The sequence below is a fragment of the Hippocampus zosterae genome, chromosome 15 (genome assembly GCF_025434085.1).
Source record: "Hippocampus zosterae strain Florida chromosome 15, ASM2543408v3, whole genome shotgun sequence".
Classification (NCBI taxonomy): domain Eukaryota; kingdom Metazoa; phylum Chordata; class Actinopteri; order Syngnathiformes; family Syngnathidae; genus Hippocampus; species Hippocampus zosterae.
The window spans coordinates 14,187,755-14,206,000 of record NC_067465.1 but is presented as its reverse complement, the minus strand read 5'-3'; the positions used below and the strand labels follow the sequence as shown (position 1 = coordinate 14,206,000).

Sequence of the window (18,246 nt, the reverse complement as noted above, 5' to 3'; positions counted from 1 at the left end):
CACATGCTGAGCAAACAAGATGCAACCCTACATTGAATATGTATCAAAATGAGAATATTCTTGCAAATGAAAGTGCCAGAGCAGGATTTTTCTTTTTTTTTTTTGGGGGGGGGGGTGGCAGTGAGAGACTTAATCAAACTGCAGGCTGCCAACTGAAAGCCTGAGTGACATCACGCTTTACTTGCAATGCAATCTGAGGAGTTTTGGGCAGGTAGTGGCAAGAACATGTTTTGTCTCATTGATACCAACTTATGCCCCATCTGTCAGGAGTCCCTGTGCTGTCTTGTATGCTTGCAGATATTCTGCCCTGAGTCCTCCCTTGTGAAGTGAATTTATTTAATGTCCTGTCGCAGCTCCCTGCTACTATTTGTCACTTTTAATCAATTAAAAGTGACAAATCCATGCTGATCTTCCTGGCAGTGATGGTGGTGCATACTAAGTGGCTGGGTTGCTTTCCCACACCCTAAAGAGGCAGACCACAAGATGTCTCCCTTTCCTTAAAAAGGCGGCCATCCTCCTGAATGACAGCACATATTATTTGTTGAAGCTGTCTCCTCACAATAATTTGACAAGGGAAGCTAAGTTTCTCAATGTCAGCTGTGAAATACTCACTCCTCGCTGCTACAGGTATAAAGAACAAAGTCCAAAGCCCATAACACATTCTGTGAGTAGTTCCAATCCATCCGGAGCTTGTTCTCATAAAAGGAAGGGGAGAGCTGGAGCCTCTACCAACAGGCACATACATCGAGAATGATTCATACCGACATTCACACTGATGGTCAATATAGAATTTTAATTTACTCAATTCCACATCAAGATAATTTTTTACAAGGGTGCAAAAAAGACCTAAAAGAATATTCACAGATGTCCAAATTGACAGTACAGTGAATTTATTCAACAGGGATCCTAAAGTACCAACAGTTAGCTGTAATCAGCTTGAGCTCACCCGTGACCCTAACCTCCTAAGACCCAAACTCTTGCAAGGGATGCATTTTTGTCCACGTGGACGCCAGGCCGTAGGAGTCACGTTAACTGTTCAAGAAAACAAATGGATGGAATGTTCCTAAGTACAAACTATTGACATCAAAGGCCCTTCAGTAACTATGGAATCTTTTAAGTCACATTTCAACAATATCAGCAGTCTTAAGCACAAGTTTCTACATAAACATTACAGTGCTCTTTTAGCACTCTTAACTGCCATGTTGTCACTGTTGTGCACACGTCCCGTTTTACTGTCAGAAATAATGTACTGTAGTGAGATATCTGTTGTATAGTAGATCCCACAAACGTAGACAAAGATAAGAGTGTATGATCAAAATATGTTTATTGACAAAAACAATGCAGGAACGACAAATCCCAAACCGACAACTCTGGACGCTGGTAAAGAAAGAACCAGGAAAATGTGGAACAAACAACAAAAGGAATGAGAAAACGTAAATTACTTGTCAACAAAAAGGACAAGAGAATTTAAAGCACGAGAATACAAAACTGAGACTATACAGTATTGAAAAATACAAGAGAAACACAATGAAATATGTGGCAAAACTATGATGCAAAATCGAGAAAGTCTAGAAAATTGAAGCACATGGAAACAGGGTCGTGAACAAGAGTGAATAATCCGACAACCATTTGTTGGAGTGGCATGGCTTTTAAAGCAGCCGGTAATGAGGTATGATTACAGACACATGCCGCTCATGACGGAAAGCCCTCCTATGCCACCTACTGGAGAGAAACTGAATCATGACAACATCCATGTAATGGGGTAAACTGTGAGCTGGTTTACTAATTCCTCACAGGTCTGAGATTTTTTTGGAGGGGGGTTAATTTGTCCACTTATCACTTGAAAGTGGATAGCAGGATGTAAGGTAAAACAATGGAACGTAGCACACACACACACACACACACACTCTTGCTTGCGGCTAGCACAAGAGGCTATTTTAGCAGTCTACATCTCCCCTCAGCGCTCCTTTGTGTGCATCAGCAAAAACAGATGGTCACACAATATCCAAATCAGTCCTTCATTGATAAATACTTGCTACGACCAAAAGTAAAAAACAAGAGGTACAAAATGTATGTAACCAAAACACTATGACTATAACATAATATTTTTACTATTTATTTATTGATGGTATGTTGAAATGATGTTAGACTTCTTTTAATGCCACGTTTGTTCATAGCTTATTCAGTTGTGAACAAACATGTCAAAGTATACTTTTTTTGGCAGTGATGATCAAAAACAGGTAATTCTTTAGCAGCGTGGTGTCTGATGATAGTAAATGGCGGCCTTCAGCCTTCCATCTCAGCCCTGGTGTTTCTGTTGGGTATTTAATTGCTGCCACTGTTTCATTTGGTGTCGTGCATTCTCACTGGGCCTTGAAGGACCTCATCTCGTTATTCCTTTAAAGCCCTGCTCCTCCTTTTAATGAGACCTCTGGGGCTCAACTGGGCTTTGACAAGAAGGGGTGGAAAGGGCTTGACAAGCTCACAGATCACTGAGTCTGGGCAAAAAAAGTCACATCGGAATTGACTGCTCTTTTAAGAGTAAAAAAAAAAAAAGGATATCTGAAGACTGAGACAAAAATAGAACAGCAAAAATAACGCAAGTGGCAGAAATAAGATCTGGCTGGAGAATATGATACTAGTGGTCAACTGTGGTGCATTTACCTTCATGGCTTTCATGATCTGACAGCTAAAGTTGCTTTGACTGCCCTGAGTGGTCACAAATCAGTGAGAAGATGATCAGGTCCACCATGCAAATCTTGAAAAGAAAAAAAAAATGTAGAGATAGCTTAAGAAAAAAAAAGACAACCTGCAAGCTCATAATCGACTGTAAAGATAGACATTTTTCGGATTTTTGCTTCATGATTTCTCGAGAGCTTAGTATGGACCTTGGAGGACTTGTCAGAAAAAGCAATTTACTACCCCACAGAGACTAATGATCATTTAATGTGGTTTATAACAATCAGTCATGTAACACCTTTGAAAGGCTATAGTCACCCAAAAGATTCACACAGATGTTCGAAAAGCACCGAAAAGACAGATTAAAGCGAGGTAAAGACATATATAGTGATTGTTTTCATTCCAAACAATTTTCAAAATATAAGACACCCCACACGTGGCGAGAAAAGAATCGGCAAGTGTGTGCTTACTGCTCTTAAAGTGGGTGATTTGCTGCCAATTACCAAGACAGCATGCCACACAGTGAACCAGATACATTCTCTCCACCGACAATCTAGTAATACCAGGGCTGACCTGTGTGAGGCAGCGTGGTGCCACAGAGTATTTAGACTTCTGGGAAATACAAAGAAGAAGAGAGTGTTTTTAGACGGTCAAAATGGAGAAGCTAGCCAAACTGTTAGCTTAGCGTTCTATTACGTGGCTCGGCGGAATTCCGGTTGACCACATACGGAAGGATTTGCGGTCATAAATACAGCATAGGTTTAATATATACGTTGTCCAATTTTCAAACACTCCACACCACTGGATACTTGCTCGGGATAATGTTAAAGCTGGTATTTGCTTTGAATGGAAGAAAGTAAAAATGCTCAAATTCAGCCAGTACGGTGTATTCAGTTGGGTGTCAATTAATCACGGATCTTCGCTATTCGTAATATTTTCATTATACTTATTTTTAATTTCTATTTGACCTTTGTGTTTATATTCAATTCCTTTTCATTAGTTTTTAGAGCAATTTTATTCGTTTTTATTTTATTTTTGAAAATGCTTCATTGTAGTTTGGTTCTTTCCATTTATAATAAGTCTTAGTGTTTTTAATACAGTGTATGGATTCTTTGTGGAAGATCACAAAGTATTGTGCAAAAATGAAATTCTCAAAAAATAACCTTCCTTGTTCTGTAACTCCGGACGTACAGCAATACAAGAATAAATACATTTCAAATGAATCCCAAAAGCCTTCGTACTTTGTATGATACGAATTGCCAACTATGAACACAACAGTTTTTCATTAAGCATTTCAGTTTTTAATTGCATTTCGTTAATGAAAAGATTTTTGTTATTTCACTCCTGTTCCTCAACTAGAATAACCTTGGTCAACACTGTATGTGTGTAGCCTGCTTCGCATGAAAACGCAGCAATACTTTCAATACAGCGCATCACAGACGCATGAGGAAATGCAGACTGGATAAGAACCCCAAAAGACTTGATTACCATCGCCTTACATTGGCCGCGTAAAATTTGATGCAAGCAACAACTCATAATAATGACTTTTGGGTCAAACTGCTGACAAGGGACAATTTTGAGAGCCAACCTTCTTGTATCACACAAAGCAATCAGGCAAAGGTCTCGTGTGTCGTTTTTATGGGTCCCACAAGGATAAAAGAAATCAATGTGTTGGGTCACCAAGTGGAGGGACTGAGCTGGAAGTGTAATGAGGTTGTGTGTTAAGTAATTCACCCGTATCTTGTTCGTTAAGATAAAAAAAGAGTATATCACTTTCTTCATTTCCTTTTAGTTGGTTTCAGAGCACACCACCAATCATGATGGTAAATAAGTCTAAAGTAAGGTTAAAAAAAATAAAAATAAAGCATCTTTCCTGTCAGTCCCATGGCTAGTGTCATTCAAAGAGAAAGTGTTGAGTCACCTGATTGTTTACTAATAAGATTGCCTGTTCATATGCTTTGTTACAGCTGCAGTGGCTGTGAAAGCGCTATATAAATAAACCTGCATTGTATTGTGTTGTCTTGTATTCCTTTAGTGTAGCTCTATCTAGTGGATGCATGATGCAACCACAGCCACCTTTGTTGCTTCTATTCTATGCGCCTTAAAATGGGGTTCATTCATTCATTCAATGAAGGTGCGCCTTATACTCCGAAGTGCCTTGTAGTGCAAAAAAATACAGTAAGTCATCGATTTAGGAGAGTATGGCGCCATGTCAAATCTCGCCAAGGTGCGACATTGGCTCAGGCTGGCCGGCCCGGTGCTAAATAAGTGAAATTTACTTCCTGCAGAAATATCTGAAAAGGAAGTCTTGATTCTTTTCAAAAATATTTATTTGGATCCTCCTTTAGAAATGGAATCACCACTTTTAATAGTGCCACCGCAATCTGTGATTCTGTTTTATTGTCTAAGATGAAATGAAATTCAAGTTTCCACCCTTCTAAAATGCTGCTATCCACTTAAAAACAGCTTGGGTATTGTAAAACCTGGCTACATCTATACGCAGCAGGATTGACTCGCAAAAGCAAATCTTGTGTTGCTTCACATTTCCTAAATTATATGGGCCTATTGATCAAACAATAAAATGGTGTTATTCAACATCATGAATCATTAATTTTGCCACACAGTTTCATGAGCGCGACTTTTTGTTCCCCCCGTGTACCATTGCAAATCTACTTCATCACTGGTTTGGCGGAGGGAACGGGGGGTGGCGGTTGTGGGGGACCCTTTTCATCTGCTGGCTCCACCTCACGATAGAGCGAGCGACTCCGTGTGGGACGCAACAAGCTTTCTTTTCCTTTTGGCGGACTGCAAGTCAACAGACTTGAAAAAAACTCTGGTGCTGGAAGAAAAAAAGGGAGGAGCATAAAAAGAGAGAATCTGCAATCTTGTACTGGAGAACGGAGCGGCAAGAATCAAGCTTTTCCAAGATTTTTCTGTGACATTCATCCATGGATGGATCGCTGATACTGGGCATGTTTCAGCATTGGACGTTCAACTTGTTCTTTCAATACATTTTCTTCTCCCGAAGGAGTCACACTGATTCTCTCTGGCAATAGAATTGCAAGCCTGAGCAACGCGCACAAAAGGTTCCTGTCATCGCTGCTGGGAATTTTCATTTGAGAAGTCACAGTGGAGTAGTGCTCGGCAAAACAAGCGGCAATGGTGATCACATGTGAGTCATTCTCCTTGCAAACCGACAACCGAGAGCTCCAGAAGGCAAGTGAACAATCGTGGAAAGACATGACTGTGAATTTCATCAGGAGGACCAAAGTCCACGGTTTGAAGTTTATGTTCTCGCCACACAAATCCAAGGTGCAGCGAGGGGCCTGGGTACTGGCCTTCCTGGTCAGCGTGGCCCTCCTCCTCACCTGGTCCAGGAACAGAGTCCTCTACCTTATGTCCTACCCGGCTGTGACAAAGATCTACATGGTGTGGGCTCACAACATGTCCTTCCCGGCCGTCACCTTTTGTAACAAGAACGTGTTCCGCGCATCCAGTCTGACCAGGGATGACTTGTACCACAGCGGCTACTGGATGGACCTCATGTACGCCAACCACACGGTGGTGGAGAGGAGCTTAGCCATCCTGAACGAGAGCCACAAGCAGGGTTTGCTGAGCCTGCTGGACTTCAGCGGCTACAGCCGGCCGCCCCGTTACCGCGTCAACACCACCGAGATGATGGCTCGCCTCGGACACCAGCTGGAGGACATGCTGCTGGGGTGCAGGTTTCGTGGTGAGATCTGCACCACCAAGAACTTCAGCACTGTATGTAAGAGGAAAGTGTTTGTCAGATATGCGTCTGAGTGCGTTGCAAACTGGGTTCTCCAAATTTGGAGGGGCTTGGTACTCTACCAGGGGAAAAAATAGATGCCAATTGTTTTACCAGAAAAGCCATACAAATTTAAAAATTGACTCTTTGAGGGCCAACAAATGCACATCCCAGCTGTCTCTGGGCAGTAGAACCGGTTGCCAGCCAATCACAGAGCACAGAGAGACAAACAACCATCAGCGCTCACACTGACACCTAGAGACAATTTAGAGTGTTCAATCAGCCTGCAAAGCATGTTTTTGGAATGTGGGAGGAAATCGGAGTACCCGGAGAAAACCACAAATGCACATTTTTGACCCCCCCAAAAAGTCATATCATCATACAGTATCAAAGTTTCAAGTCATGAATTTGCCTATTTTTCTGGATTGAAACCCTCTCCCCCAAAACAAATATTCTTGTAAAAGCACATCTATTACTGTTGAAAAATTCTGAAATGATCCCTTGCCCGCTAAGAATCAATTTTATTCATGCAGGGATGGCACATGGTATGTCACAATCATATCAGAATTTTAAGTGGCCCAAGACTAAGATGAGAAGAATTGATTTGCAGCAGGCAATTTTGCTTGCTTTAGTTGTGCTTACAAGCAATATTGTCATAAATATCAAAAATTTATTGTTCCAACTTAATTTACTGTTTAGCCCACTCAAAATTACCTTTTTGTGCGTATTTGGTTTTTTTTTTTACAGTGTAGTTGATGATAACCGTTTGAACTCCTGCTTCTGTGCCGTTTTTGTATTTAGCGAAATGCGGCTGCCAGTGTGGACGTACTGAATGTCATTTTGTTTTCTTTTTGAATCCATAAAAAGCAAAACAATTGTGCCTTACTGGTTTCATTTGAGCATATTTTATTCCTTTTGGTTGTACATTCCATTTTTAGATGTCGGCTGTGCTTCCTCTGCGTTGTATAGTCCTGCCGGGCTGACTGCATAAAATAACTGCAATCCACGGTTGGATGATGCTGTGGTGTAAAATCAATTTCATATCTTCATGGATGACAACAGTGACTTCGGTGCATTTTATTTTGGTCCTTCCGAGTTTCAAATAAAGTTTGCTTTGCCAGTAATGTTAGATGATTTGAAACGAGATTTGTTCATTATTCAGCCATCCAAGCGCAGTCCTAATTCTTCTTTTAGCTTCTCTAATTAAACATCTGCGGCATTGTGGAAGGTAAAAAGACGTGTGGGGTTGATTGACAGCCGCGGGTGGCATTTGTAATGCAGATGCTATTTCATACTTGAGCTCCACTCGACAGCTCACACTGTAATGTCCCGAAAAAATATTCAAAAGGCAGATAGATAATTCCCCAAAGTCACTCCCATCTTGAAAATCATGTGAGTCTTACACTGGCTTGATATATGGAGCGAATGTTACTTTTCTGACCAAACAACGATTGTGCCAAGACATGTTGTCACACTGATTTGCATTTAGCGTGCTATATCATTAGCGTCCTGCTTCTTGCTCAGTGGTGGCCAACCCGCGGCTCGCGGGCCGCATGCGGCTCTTGGGCTGGTTCAATGCGGCTCACATGACATGTCAAAAACGCCTCCGCGGTGGCGCTGACATTCAAACAACGGCGCTACGTACAGCAGAATTTACGATGTCAGCCTATCATCAATTCTGTTACTTGATTGACATACAGGGCAGCCAGTCAAATGACAACTGAATCACCGCACATGCACAAACAACTGCGTTAAGCGCTAAGTGCTAAGCTAGTCATGGAATAACCTCTGATTTTAAGACAGCAGACTGGTCCCAAGTCAACCGCGAGGGTTGGGAGGAGGAAATGAGGGGGTGCGGAGGGGGGGGGGACGTTGTGTGTTTGTGTGTTTCGATCTCGCTCATCTCGGCATGCTTGCGTGCGTGCGTGCATGTGCGCATGTGTACGGGGTTCGGCGCGCGTGTACAGTATATGCTTGCACGTACGCGATCGGGTCCATCGCGGGAGGTTCGTCGCTTCAAAAGTCGATCTTCGGTCAAATATGTAGCAAGCTGACCCAAGGAAGTAACCACTGCAGCTCGCATGCAGACAGTGCCCTGTTTCGAGCGGCCACAACGCAATAGAAACCAGATTTGAAGTAGATTGTTCAAGAGAAGGAATGCCACAGGTCCCTGCACTAAAACGCTAAACAACATGCATAGTAAGAGAAACTGAGAGTTTGTGTGTGTGAGACAGTGCACACAATATTCATCATGTCAGAGTCAATTTTTGTCATTATCATGTTGGTGTGTGACATTTACAATAAATGTGGCTGAGCAGAGGTCTGCACGTGTGTGTGTGTGTGTGTGCGTGTGTGCGTGTGTGTGTGTGTGTGTGTGTGTGTGTGTGTGGAAGGGATGCGGTGATGTTTATGTATGCCCATGTGAATGATGTGGCTTTTTGCAGTAACACAGTAAAAAACATTGGCTCTTAGTCTCCGACTGGTTGGCCATCCCTGTTCTTGCTGATTTCTGAATTCAATGGTAATACAAACATCTATCTTTGTAAAGCACATCTTTCACCATAGGGGGTTTGGAGTCAAACCTGTCACTAGCCTCCTTCAAATGAGATTGAAAGCACTCACACTTTCATTTTCTGCTCTATAGTTTCCCCTCAAACATTGCTGCGGGTTTTCATATTTGTAAAAACTGCATGAATATTGATTGAGCCCTCAGCGTTTCGGTCTCAGTTCAAATTGAAAGAATTGGATTTAATGAACCCCGCCGACTGCATCAATACCACGAGGCTTTCTCACTCGAACCAATTCTCAATGGTGAAATAAATTGTAAATGGCACTCGTGTGCACATTTATTTGTCACAACAATATGGCAGCAAAAATGTCAAGCTGTGTACGACAAGCGCTGAGGCAATCCGTTGCTTTTCTCAGCCTGCTGGATTTATCGAAGCAGATGTACAATTGGTGGGAGAAAGCCTTCTGTGGAAATGACACATCAATCCTTAATTAGCGTTGAGATACACGAGTTATACTCTACCGACCCAATTGAGTTTGCTTGTGAGCTTCAGCTCGCTCGTCTCTTATTTAATCACAAGCAAACAGGCCACCCCGTGGGAAATTTGTAGTGAAATTAGCCTGAGATTGATAGCGGCTGTTGTTAGGAATCACTTGACTCTTGAGTCATGAATCTGGTGTGTGCACCTCGACATTAATCCCTTTATATCTTCAAATCAATAAACAAATTAACTTTATCACGCAGACTCAAATGTAAATAGTATGAAATGTAGCAGTATGCAAAATGGCTAATGAGTAGTGTGAAAATGAACAGCCAGCCATTGGACAAGCAGTTTTGATTTATTTGACTTGAATTATACAGTTCTCCGTACAGGGTTATGATAAATGGGAATGTCAAAATGTTACTTATTGTTCCTGCAGACTTTGGTTTTATAAGAGTATGTTTTTTTTTCTGTCTGTGGCGAATTAATTCACTTTAAATTATTTACTATAGCAGAAAAATAGATTAGAACAGCTGCATCATTACTAAAGATTATTCTTTCAAACTCGATCGGCAAATTGGTGCCGTTGTAAAATCCAGCTTCTTTCACCTTAGACAGCTGGCCAAAATAAAACCTCTCCTCTCGCATGAACACAAACAGAGGAAGTGGCAGTACAAACAGGCCAACATGTAGTGCAACAAAGTGCAAGAGTATACAAATGAGTCTTAAGTTGGGTTTTAAACATTTCAAATGAGTCATCTGCTCTAATTTCAGTGGGTAGGGCATTCTAGAACACTGGAGCCCAAATAGAAAAAGCTCTAGAACCTGGGGGGTTATTTTTTTGTTGCTCTGAACACTAAAAGACCAGCGTGTCGTGAACGAAGAGTTCGGGGATGATCATTACGGTGTCACAAAGTCACCAGGAGATAAAATTGACGGATTTTAGTGATATTGTGAAGGAGAAAAAAAATGCAGTTGTAGTTATATTGTGCATTTGAGAAGAGAGCATTGAATCAAATATAACAGAGATTTTTTTTTTTTGCTGAGCAGGGCCAATAATCGTCATCACAGTTTTATCAGTGTGAAGAGGCAAAAAATTAAAAGTCATACATTGTTTAATCTCAGCAAGGCACGCCTTGAGATTACAGCAACTGCGTGGGTTCAGTATTTATACAGTAGTACCATTCCAACTGAGGTCGCTAGCCAGGTTAAGTCATAATTTTTATGGGTGACTTCATCTTTTATCTGCGTGAAAACAAAAGTATCAATTATTGACTGATGCCCCAAAAGTGGTTTCGTCGAGAGATTGAAATGATTATTAACCCTTTCAGGGACACTGTCTACTACAGTTGACAGTTTACCATCTTATGAGGGTATGAAAGGGTTCAAGTCACCCGTTGTTGGTATATTATATCACTGAATCACCAAGTTATATTAACAATATATTATTTTTATTGAAAAAAAAGCATTTGTTTTTTTTAACTTGTTCTATGAATAACTTGATGCATCTGTTAAATACTGTCCACCTTTGGAATACATGCCGAGATGTAATACAATTCAACAAATGTTGTGCACTTAATTGACTGTGGGGTTTTTTTGTGTTTTAAAAAAAAAAATGTTTTTACTTTCCTGTAGATCTACACACGCTATGGGAAATGCTACACTTTCAACTCGGGACTAGACGGCAACCCGTTGCTGACCACCTTGAAAGGAGGCACGGGGAACGGCTTGGAAATCATGCTGGACATTCAGCAGGATGAATACCTTCCTGTCTGGGGGGAGACAGGTTCGTGCAATTTATGAGTCATTATAAGTGGCTGGGAAAAGATCGATACTCGTGCCATGGTTGTGTAGCACACCTCCATGTACCAAATGAATCTTTGTTGCGTGACCGTATTTTCAACATACTAAATTTATAAGGAAAAATGAACTAATATAAATATATTTTGTCCAAATTTCAAATGGCATTTTTGTCATACTCTACATCTGGTTAGGAAGTGCATTAGAAAGTGTTGTCAATTCAGCATTTAACCCTTTCATCCACCTTGCAACCTGATAGCATGATAAGCTGTCCACTGTAGTAACCGCTGTCCCTGAAAGGGTTAAGTTGGCCATCTTGGGCCTATGAATTGAAATAATTAAAGTTATGACCTTACGGGAAAATGCACGTTTTTTTTGGCGGGGGGGGGGTTGTTTTTTTTTTTTAGGGCAGCACCTATATGTCTGAAATGTCTCTTAGAGGGACGGCATCTATTTGAGGAATACGGTCGGTGTTACACAGCCTCCACAAGATATGTTGCCAACAAACAAGACAAAATGGGCCCAACATTGTATAAATAATGCAAAATTGAATATGCAGCAGGTTCTTAAACATTGATTGAACACCCCCACTAAAATGCACATATTCCTAAACTGCATGTCATAAATCTAACGTGAGCTTGGCTTTCAGCGTGGTGTTCTGCACCACTCAGCATCCCTGCCAGTGGAAGGAGAGAGGAAAAAGAAAAACAATTCCACAAAAAAAAATCATGTTCCCGCAGGCTTGTTTGGCCTGATAAAGGTGTGGCGTGCTGTATATATATCCACAGATGAAACCTCCTACGAAGCGGGGATCAAGGTTCAGATCCACAGCCAGGACGAGCCACCCTTCATTGACCAGCTGGGATTTGGCGTGGCCCCTGGTTTTCAAACTTTTGTGTCATGTCAGCAACAACTGGTACCCCCATTGTTACCACATTCACACCCGTCGTGCACCAATCCCCCCCGCCCCCCCCCCCCCCCCCCCGGCTTCACTTCACGTGTTTGCACCGCAAAGTCCCTGCTCAAATCCTTGCCATGCTGTCACCGCCTCCTCAGAGCAAAATCTGATAAAAAAAACATCTCCGTGGAAATGGAGCGCTTCCAATTTAATGGACCTCATCCTCACTTTGAAAAGCTACTCGGTACTCTGATTATGTTCGGATTTTTCATCTCTATTTTTAGTCGGCAGAACAAATTTTGAGTGCAAGAAAATGGTAGTAAAAAAGAAATAAAAAAATTCACTGAATGCGGTCAGCCAGATGAAGGATCAAACGTCAGGTTCTAAATATAAAGCTCACAAACCAGCCTACATCAGCACTCACTTAAGAGTGATTGTTTTGACAAGATTTTTTTATTGTTTGTTTGTTTGTTTTTGTTTAGCTTTAATCAGCACTTCATGTCATGGCTTTTCGTACCATAAAAGCTTTAATAAAGAGGTCAAAGATACATGATTGTCTTGGCTTCAAGTATTGACACCCACCAGGCCACACACTCAAGTGTCTTGTTATGCCAACACATCGATTCTAGAGCAATTTTTTTGACAACATAACCATGCGATTCTAGAAATCAACACTCGCAAAGGCATTTTTTGAGCTGAGCTTCTGTTCTGACTCCAAAAATGAACTACACAGGTTTTTTTTTTTAATGTGCTTTAATTACCGGTAATTCTCAGGAAAGCATTTTTTTGACCACCTGAATTTGTGAGAGAGAAATTAAAAGTTGGACTTTATCTGTTCAAGGCTGAAGTTCTCAGAAAAATGTTGATATAAAGGACACTAGTCACCCAACGGTCTTGTGGTCTGGTATCAAGACCTATGCCGACAGATATATTTGAGACAGTTTTGATGACATGGACATGAATAAGAAATTAAAAGTGCCACACATAGACACGTAACTGTGTCTGTTCAAGCATGGAGACCCACAAGGCCACAAGGAAGTCTGATTGTTATACTTCACTGAAAAAAAAAGAGTAGAAGAAATAAATGTTTAAAAAAAATGCTTTGAGTATGAAATGAAAAGTGAATTAATGTGTTCCAAGGCGGAAGGTCACAAAGATACATAACGGTTCTGTATCCTGGTCCGGACGCATGAGGCCACACACTCGGGTGTCGGGTTGTAATTCCAACACATATAGGCAAAGGAGAAGAAATACAGTTCTTTTTTTGTTGTTGTTGTTGTTGTTTTTTAATGAGTTTTAACAAGCACATCTTCCATGGCAGCATTCAAAGCGCCTCGGGCTGTTTGTATAAGACTAGACAGACTTATGAAACCATGGCATTTCATCTTGAATTTGACTATGAAATCCAGTGACAACTGCCTTCAAAAGCGTTCTGTTACCCGGCGACACGCTCGTGAAAAGAAAACATTTCAGTCTTTCACGGGCCTTTCAGCGCTGTTGGCAAAAGATGAAAAATGGCTTTGCGCAAATGACAAACGCTATCTGTCAGCTTGCCACTCTCTGACTGCAGCAGTCATTCATTTTAACAGAAGAATTTATTGTGTCACGTTTCGTACGCGATCGCTAACAGTGTTTGCTCGTCATCGCAAGCTGTTACTTTCCCAATTGATTTTGCTCCTGAAGAGAACTGTCTGTCCTGGCCAAAACCATGAGCATGGAATACAACCGACCTTGTTTTGTTTCAGCAGAATAACATGGGATGACCGAGGCGGACACCTGGACACCACAAACATGGGAACACTGTCCCATCGCTTTACTTTTGTTCAAAAAACACTCAGCCATTTGCAGGTATAAAATAATGTGCACACGGGAATTGTCATTTTCAATTAAGCCCAGCAGCAGCCCCATGCACCAGTTCAGTCTAAAAGAATAAAAATAAGAAAACCTTTATTCGTCTCACAATGGAGAAATTCCCAATTTACAGCAGCAAAGTTATGAAAGGAAGAAAGTACATGAACAAAAAGTATAGGAGCTGCTGTAAAGGCAGCCACTCTCGCGGCGCCGATTGCCGAAAAGATTTGCCCCATTCATTATGCGGCTGGCATTCGTGTCTCACACGACATGACAGATGGATGGTGAAGCGCTTTTGATGTGAAGGTACCATTTGTTCAAATTGTGTCATATTAAATCACGTGAGATCTTGTCACCAAAACATCATCACTCCATGCAACTGGCAAAATCTAACAGTTGTGATGGTTTGGAAATCAATTACAGATAATGTTAAAGTTAGCTGTAATTGTTACAAATGGTAATGTTAGTGGCATTTGAAAAAAAAAAAGATGTGCTGTGGCTGATGTGTGTACATGTTTATTTTCTTTTTCTTTCAGGGAAAATTGCAAATTAATTCCACGGTCAAATTACCAGCATCATTTAACTTAAGTAGTTTAAAAAAAAAATTAAGGAAAGTTTCTGATAAAATCTCACTCCAATAACTGTTCATCCTCCAAGTCTTGTTGACTTTTGGGTTGTGTTTTTCCCAAAAATCTAAGACTGTACCACTGATCTGGTGTAAAATAAATGGCTGAGTGACACGTCAATAACACAATGATAGTGTTTGTCAGGTGGTCAGAAGTTGGTTCTTGTTTCAGTATCATACTTAGCAAGCTGCCTTGCCTTCTGGAGAAGGCGGAGGCGGGAGAGTCTCGCCTCTTTCGATCTCTTGCCTGGTCTTTTAACCATTTTACTGTTAATGACGCGGGCTGTGTGTTCCCTCGCCCAGATGAGACGTCCTATGAGGCCGGCATAAAGGTACAGCTTCACGCTCAGTCAGAGCCTCCTTTCCTCCACCAGCTGGGCTTCGGGGTGGCCCCGGGATTCCAAACCTTTGTTTCCACCCAAGAGCAGAGGGTAGTGTACAGTACAGTGTGTTTGTCTGGGCTTGCTGCATGCCACAATCTCCACTGTAGCTCATCCGTCGGTGCCCTAAACCCCCCCAACACCCTCCTCCACCCCACCATCCCTGGGGAGTGAAGTCATCTGTTCCTTTTACTTTACTGTACGTGTGGTTGTGGCAAACAACATGCAACGTCTGCATTGCCTCCCCTGTTGACTGGATATTGATGAGCTTTAGCCTTTTATCCCAACTGGTTGAGCATTTGTTCAGTTTTCGTGTGTCTTTAGCTCGTTGTCCACCACATAGCTCCCCTTTTAATCTGTTCTTAAAGGTATAGTGTCACACTGTTCATTAGATTGTATTGGCCGTGACTACCCTGGGATCAGTTCAGAATCGAACTTACATCGGGTGTGGGTTTTCTTTCGAGCTAGATGGTATTTGCTTGGTTGGTCATCATCCTTCAACCGAATTGCAAGGCAGCGACAGTGAGCCCGATTGCTCTTAAAGTCTAATTTTATGAAAAATGTAATGTAACATCTCAGGCCATTTTATGGCCATTTTGGTCATTTCCAACTATCCTTCCAAAAATAAATAAATAAATATATATATATATATCAATTTTGACCATTTGCTAAATTTTTGGATCCGCATAGACAGACCGATGGACAATACAACATTCTCAAACATTTTAATTATTTTTCTTCCGTGTGGGTGGAGCATGGCGACGAAGTTCTGGCTCGCCATAAAACACAAACAAATTCTTTACTTGTATTTAGAAACTCTGCAACTGAAGCAAATTTCAGTAAACATCAAATTTTATAGACATGTGTCTCATTAGTGCAGCCACAAAAACATCTCAAAATTCATGCCTGAGAAGACACTTGGGGTTTGTCATTTTGCTTTGAAGCAACCAATTCGGGGTTATTTTCCACACAACCTTCAAAGACAATTTTGTCTTTCGGATACTGTCCAATTGCAACCAAATGGAATCATCTACTACATACTGAACAGAAGGAGGCCATGAAATTGAAAAAAAAAATTCAAATTTTTGTCATTGCCTGTGAGTGGAACATGACAGCAAAGTTTTTAGATTTGGGATAAAACATATATGAATCAACTACACAAATAATTGAAACATTAACCACTGAAAACACAGTTTCACATACACACATTAAATTCAGTAAGTCTATCATGAGTAAGTAAACCCACAAAAAAGTGTCAAAACCCAGGCTGGAAAAGATGCAGAAAATCTACCATTTTATTTTGAAGTAGACAATTTAGGGTCGTTTTTGACATTTGCAGACATCCTTCAAAAGCAAACAACGGCTACAGATACTACCTGATTACTATCAAAGTCACAGATTGATGGCAGATGTTGAACAATTCGACTTTTTGGCATTGCTTGATAACCGCTCGTAGAACACAAAACACTCAGCACCATAGATTCCCCACCCTTGAGGTACTGCGACATTGTAATCGGCATCCATATGCTCCGATCCTAAATGAAACGTGGTCTGTGTCGAAGAGCGCTTCATTTTTTTTTTTATACTAAAACAGATTGCCATATATTTTGTAGCGGTGGTATTCATATAGCTGTTTTACAACCGTCAATGTATCCAAATAAACAGCCATCATCGGTGAGTCAGGATTTTAAAATTCCTTGAAATCTAAGTGATGGATTGCACTTCAGTGTTAATGGTAGCTTTACCTCTGAGACTTTTCAGGAGGAGGCGGCACACTCATTGTTTAACGCCTTGTGCTGGGAAATCTAATCTAGCGAGGTAGCGTGATAAGGTTTAATGGTGAAGGAGATTGAGTTGTTCGCATCCATCTTAAAAGGGATTTACATTGATTTTGTGTGATGGCTGTCAAGTGAAGCACTCATGTACCGGAATAAAACTGCGCTGCGCTTCTCTCTCTCTCTGGATTAGATTTATTTATTTATTTTAAAATAAATTCGTCTTCTGGTTGTGGTGTCCAGTGTGAGCCAGTCTCTATTCCCATGGTACCCTGCTACCCCTTACTACGAGACGAGACCTGCATCCCTAATGTTCTGCATGATGTGTGCTTGCTGGTGATGGGAAATCTCGGTGTGACCAAAAATCGTGTTGTTGTTTTTTTTTTCTTCTTTTTAGACTGTGTGTTGGGTTTTAAAAGCCTGTCGATGTAGTTGATTTGTACTTGAAAAGTGTTGCTTGCTATAATCCGGTTAAACAATGCACTTCTTTTTTCTCAGCTTCAGTACCTCCCTCCGCCTTGGGGAGACTGTAAGTCGACTCCCATCGACTCGGAGTACTTCTCCACGTACAGCATCACCGCCTGCCGCATTGACTGTGAAACTCGTTATCTGCTGGAAAATTGCAACTGCAGAATGGTCCACATGCCGGGTACGCAGTCGGAAAAAAAAAACATTTGTGCCTCATGTGTCGAGTCGGGTGTAATTGTCATATGATTTGAACACAGGGACCTCCACTGTGTGCACACCTGAACAATACAAAGACTGCGCTGACCCAGCCTTAGGTGAGCACACGCAGCACCACAAGATTCACAAGTCCTGGTGGAACAGCTTGCGTCTGCTCTGTAACCTCACAGTTTTGTAACATTTAGAATGACTTCAAACGAGTAAAGAGAATGTTTATTGATGCGCTGTAGTTTCTCAAATAGTGGTCTCAACTGCAAGATGTCTGAGAGAGAAAGTGGACAGTAGAAAAATAATAATCTGCTCTAAACAATTACACATGGCCACTTTTTTAATGCCTGTATTTTCGGACTGTCGGTGTGCAGTCTCTATGGCTTTAGCCTTGCACACTCCGTTCTGAGCCTCATCCAAAAGCAAAGAAGCACTTCACACGCTGTGTGATTGGGAGTGAGGAAGAAACGGCCACAAGCTTTCAAAAAAAAAAGAAAGAGGCACAGCATGAGATACGGAAAAATTTTGCTTAAACGGCCGACAGTCAGGGCTGCTACCCAAAAATTTCTATAGACTAAGTCTGTCAAGCCTGACATAGAGCCGGTCAGACCAGAGGAGAGAATACTTCCAACATAGTAAGGTCAAACAGACCACTGAGTGGCATCCCCAGGAATTCAAATAGCCACATCCTATCCAAGGTGACACATTTCTAATGACTTAACTTCATATCGAAGGCTAAGGAATGTGAATTATTTTGTGACAAGCAAACATGTGCCTCATTGCTTGCAATTCACACGGCCAAATCAA

The 18,246-nt window shown here is 41.3% G+C and overlaps 2 protein-coding genes and 1 long non-coding RNA gene across 12 annotated transcripts in view; 2 read left to right on the top strand and 1 right to left on the bottom strand.

Moving 5' to 3' along the window:
- The window catches only part of abcb8 (ATP-binding cassette, sub-family B (MDR/TAP), member 8), a 234,825-nt gene that overhangs the window by 184,496 nt on the left and 32,083 nt on the right, over window positions 1–18,246 (bottom strand). The window lies entirely within an intron of this gene.
- Window positions 1–18,246, top strand: part of LOC127616822 (uncharacterized) — a 98,864-nt gene that overhangs the window by 65,612 nt on the left and 15,006 nt on the right. The gene's annotated exons all lie outside the window — the stretch shown is intronic.
- The window catches only part of asic1c (acid-sensing (proton-gated) ion channel 1c), a 93,211-nt gene that overhangs the window by 61,812 nt on the left and 13,153 nt on the right, over window positions 1–18,246 (top strand). For 2 of the 8 annotated variants that reach the window (XM_052088494.1, XM_052088489.1), the window contains exons 1-5: window positions 5,433–6,444; window positions 11,074–11,224; window positions 12,027–12,154; window positions 17,266–17,416; window positions 17,493–17,549. In XM_052088494.1, coding sequence (XP_051944454.1) covers window positions 5,839–6,444; window positions 11,074–11,224; window positions 12,027–12,154; window positions 17,266–17,416; window positions 17,493–17,549 — 1,093 coding nt within the window. In that variant the 5' untranslated portion in view covers window positions 5,433–5,838. Of the gene's footprint in view, window positions 1–5,432; window positions 6,445–11,073; window positions 11,225–12,026; window positions 12,155–14,915; window positions 15,044–17,265; window positions 17,417–17,492; window positions 17,550–18,246 lie in introns of those variants that run through there. The other 6 variants (XM_052088491.1, XM_052088493.1, XM_052088488.1 and 3 more) reach the window with 5 other exon arrangements.